Source organism: Eimeria acervulina, genomic scaffold (genome assembly GCF_000499425.1).
Source record: "Eimeria acervulina Houghton genomic scaffold, Eah_scaff445, whole genome shotgun sequence".
Classification (NCBI taxonomy): Eukaryota; Apicomplexa; class Conoidasida; order Eucoccidiorida; family Eimeriidae; genus Eimeria; species Eimeria acervulina.
In genome coordinates this window covers 18,602-20,064 of record NW_013549801.1, presented here as the reverse complement: position 1 = coordinate 20,064, position 1,463 = coordinate 18,602, and the positions used below count along the sequence as shown (strand labels likewise).

Here is a 1,463-nt window from a genome sequence, read left to right as displayed (position 1 = left end):
AAGGTTCGCACCTTGTGGAGGCTGTGCACCCGCAGCAGCAGTTGCTGTTGCTGCTGCAGCTGCTGCTGTTGCTCCAAGGTGTGCGGCCAGGAGTGACCCTGCCCATGGGGACACTTCCTTGTTGCTGCTGCTGCCGTTGCTGCTGTTGCTGCTGCAGCCGCAGCAACAGCTGCTGCTGCTGCACTGCTAATGGGGAAGACTGTTGCGCTGTTTGCTGCAGCAGCAGCAGCGGCAGCAGCTGCCTCTCCGCATTGCTGCAGAGTGCCCTCGCGGCGCCCATTGCGAGCAGCAGCAGCAATAAAACTAGTTACAGCAGCAGCAGCAGCAGCAGAAGCCGCTGCTGCTGCTGCTGCTGCTGCAGTTGCTGCTCGGCATGGGAGGCCTAGTGAGGCATGTCTCTCCGCTGTCTTCTACACCGCAGCAAACGCTGTCCCCCCAAACCCTAAACCCTAAACCCTAAACCCTAAACCCTAAGCCTCTGAGAAAGATTTCATTTGTAAATGAGCCGGAAGCCAGACAGCTGCTCGTATGAAGGGCTTCGATTGCCGCGCGCTGCAGCAGTAGCTGCAGCAGCAGCAGCAGCAGCAGCAAACGACTCAATCACTTGATGACTTGCTGCTCTTGCAGCATATTTGCACTTATTGATGTACTTCTGCTGCTCCTCTTACTCAATTTGCAGCCGAAGGAGCAGTTGCTGCTGCTGCTGCTGCTGCTGCTGGCACCGGTCCACTGTGCATGCGAGGACCCTTCAGCAGCAGCAGCAGCACCAGCAGCAGCACTAGGATCTGCAGCAATAAAAACAAAGACCCTTATCGCTGCAGCCTCTGCTGCTGCTGCAGAAGGGTATCAGCAGCAGCTGTGTGCGAGGCGGCAGTTTGCTGCTGTTTGCATGCGCTGCCCACTTGGCTACATCCCCTTCATCAGCAGTTGGGATTTATCTAATAGCTACAACAGCAGCAGCAGCAGCACCAGCAGCAGCAGCAGCATCAGCAGCAGCAGCAGACCCAGCAGCAGCAGCAGCACCAGCAGCAGCAGCAACAGCGGGCTCCCCAGGCCTCTGCTCCTCGAAGGATGCCTCCTCATTCGGGGGGGTTAAGCGAGAGCCCCTCCAGCCCCGCAGCAGAAGCAGCAGCAGCAGATGCTGCTGCTGATGATGATGAGTTTGCTGCAGATGAAGAGGAGCTTGAAGAGCTTGAAGCAGCAGTAGAAGCAGCAGACGAGCTGCCACCCTCCCCGTCTGAGTTTGCTGCCGACTGGGAAGACGCAGATGCACCAGCAGCAGAAACAGAAGCAGCAGCAGCAGCAGCAGCAACAGCTGCTGCTGCTGCTGCTGCTGCTGCAGGTGGGGAGGGCTGCTCCTTGGACGCAGTGCTTGGCTTGGGTGAGGAGGCGCTGCTGCAGCAGGAGGATCAGCAAGAGGAGATCGAAGGAGACGAGCAGCAGCTGGAGGCACAACTGCAGCA

At 58.5% G+C, this 1,463-nt stretch overlaps 2 protein-coding genes across 2 annotated transcripts in view; one reads left to right on the top strand and one right to left on the bottom strand.

Annotated features, from left to right (window-relative positions):
* The window catches only part of EAH_00038760 (hypothetical protein, conserved), a gene marked incomplete at both ends in the record, with an annotated part of 7,479 nt that extends 6,849 nt beyond the window's left edge, over window positions 1-630 (bottom strand). The window contains 2 exons of the mRNA XM_013395430.1: window positions 12-410; window positions 613-630. Coding sequence (XP_013250884.1) covers window positions 12-410; window positions 613-630 — 417 coding nt within the window. The remainder of the gene's footprint in view (window positions 1-11; window positions 411-612) is intronic.
* A 441-nt stretch (window positions 631-1,071) lies between these two features.
* The window catches only part of EAH_00038750 (DNA repair protein, putative), a gene marked incomplete at both ends in the record, with an annotated part of 9,660 nt that continues 9,268 nt past the window's right edge, over window positions 1,072-1,463 (top strand). Inside the window, one exon of the mRNA XM_013395429.1 lies at window positions 1,072-1,368. Coding sequence (XP_013250883.1) covers window positions 1,072-1,368 — 297 coding nt within the window. The remainder of the gene's footprint in view (window positions 1,369-1,463) is intronic.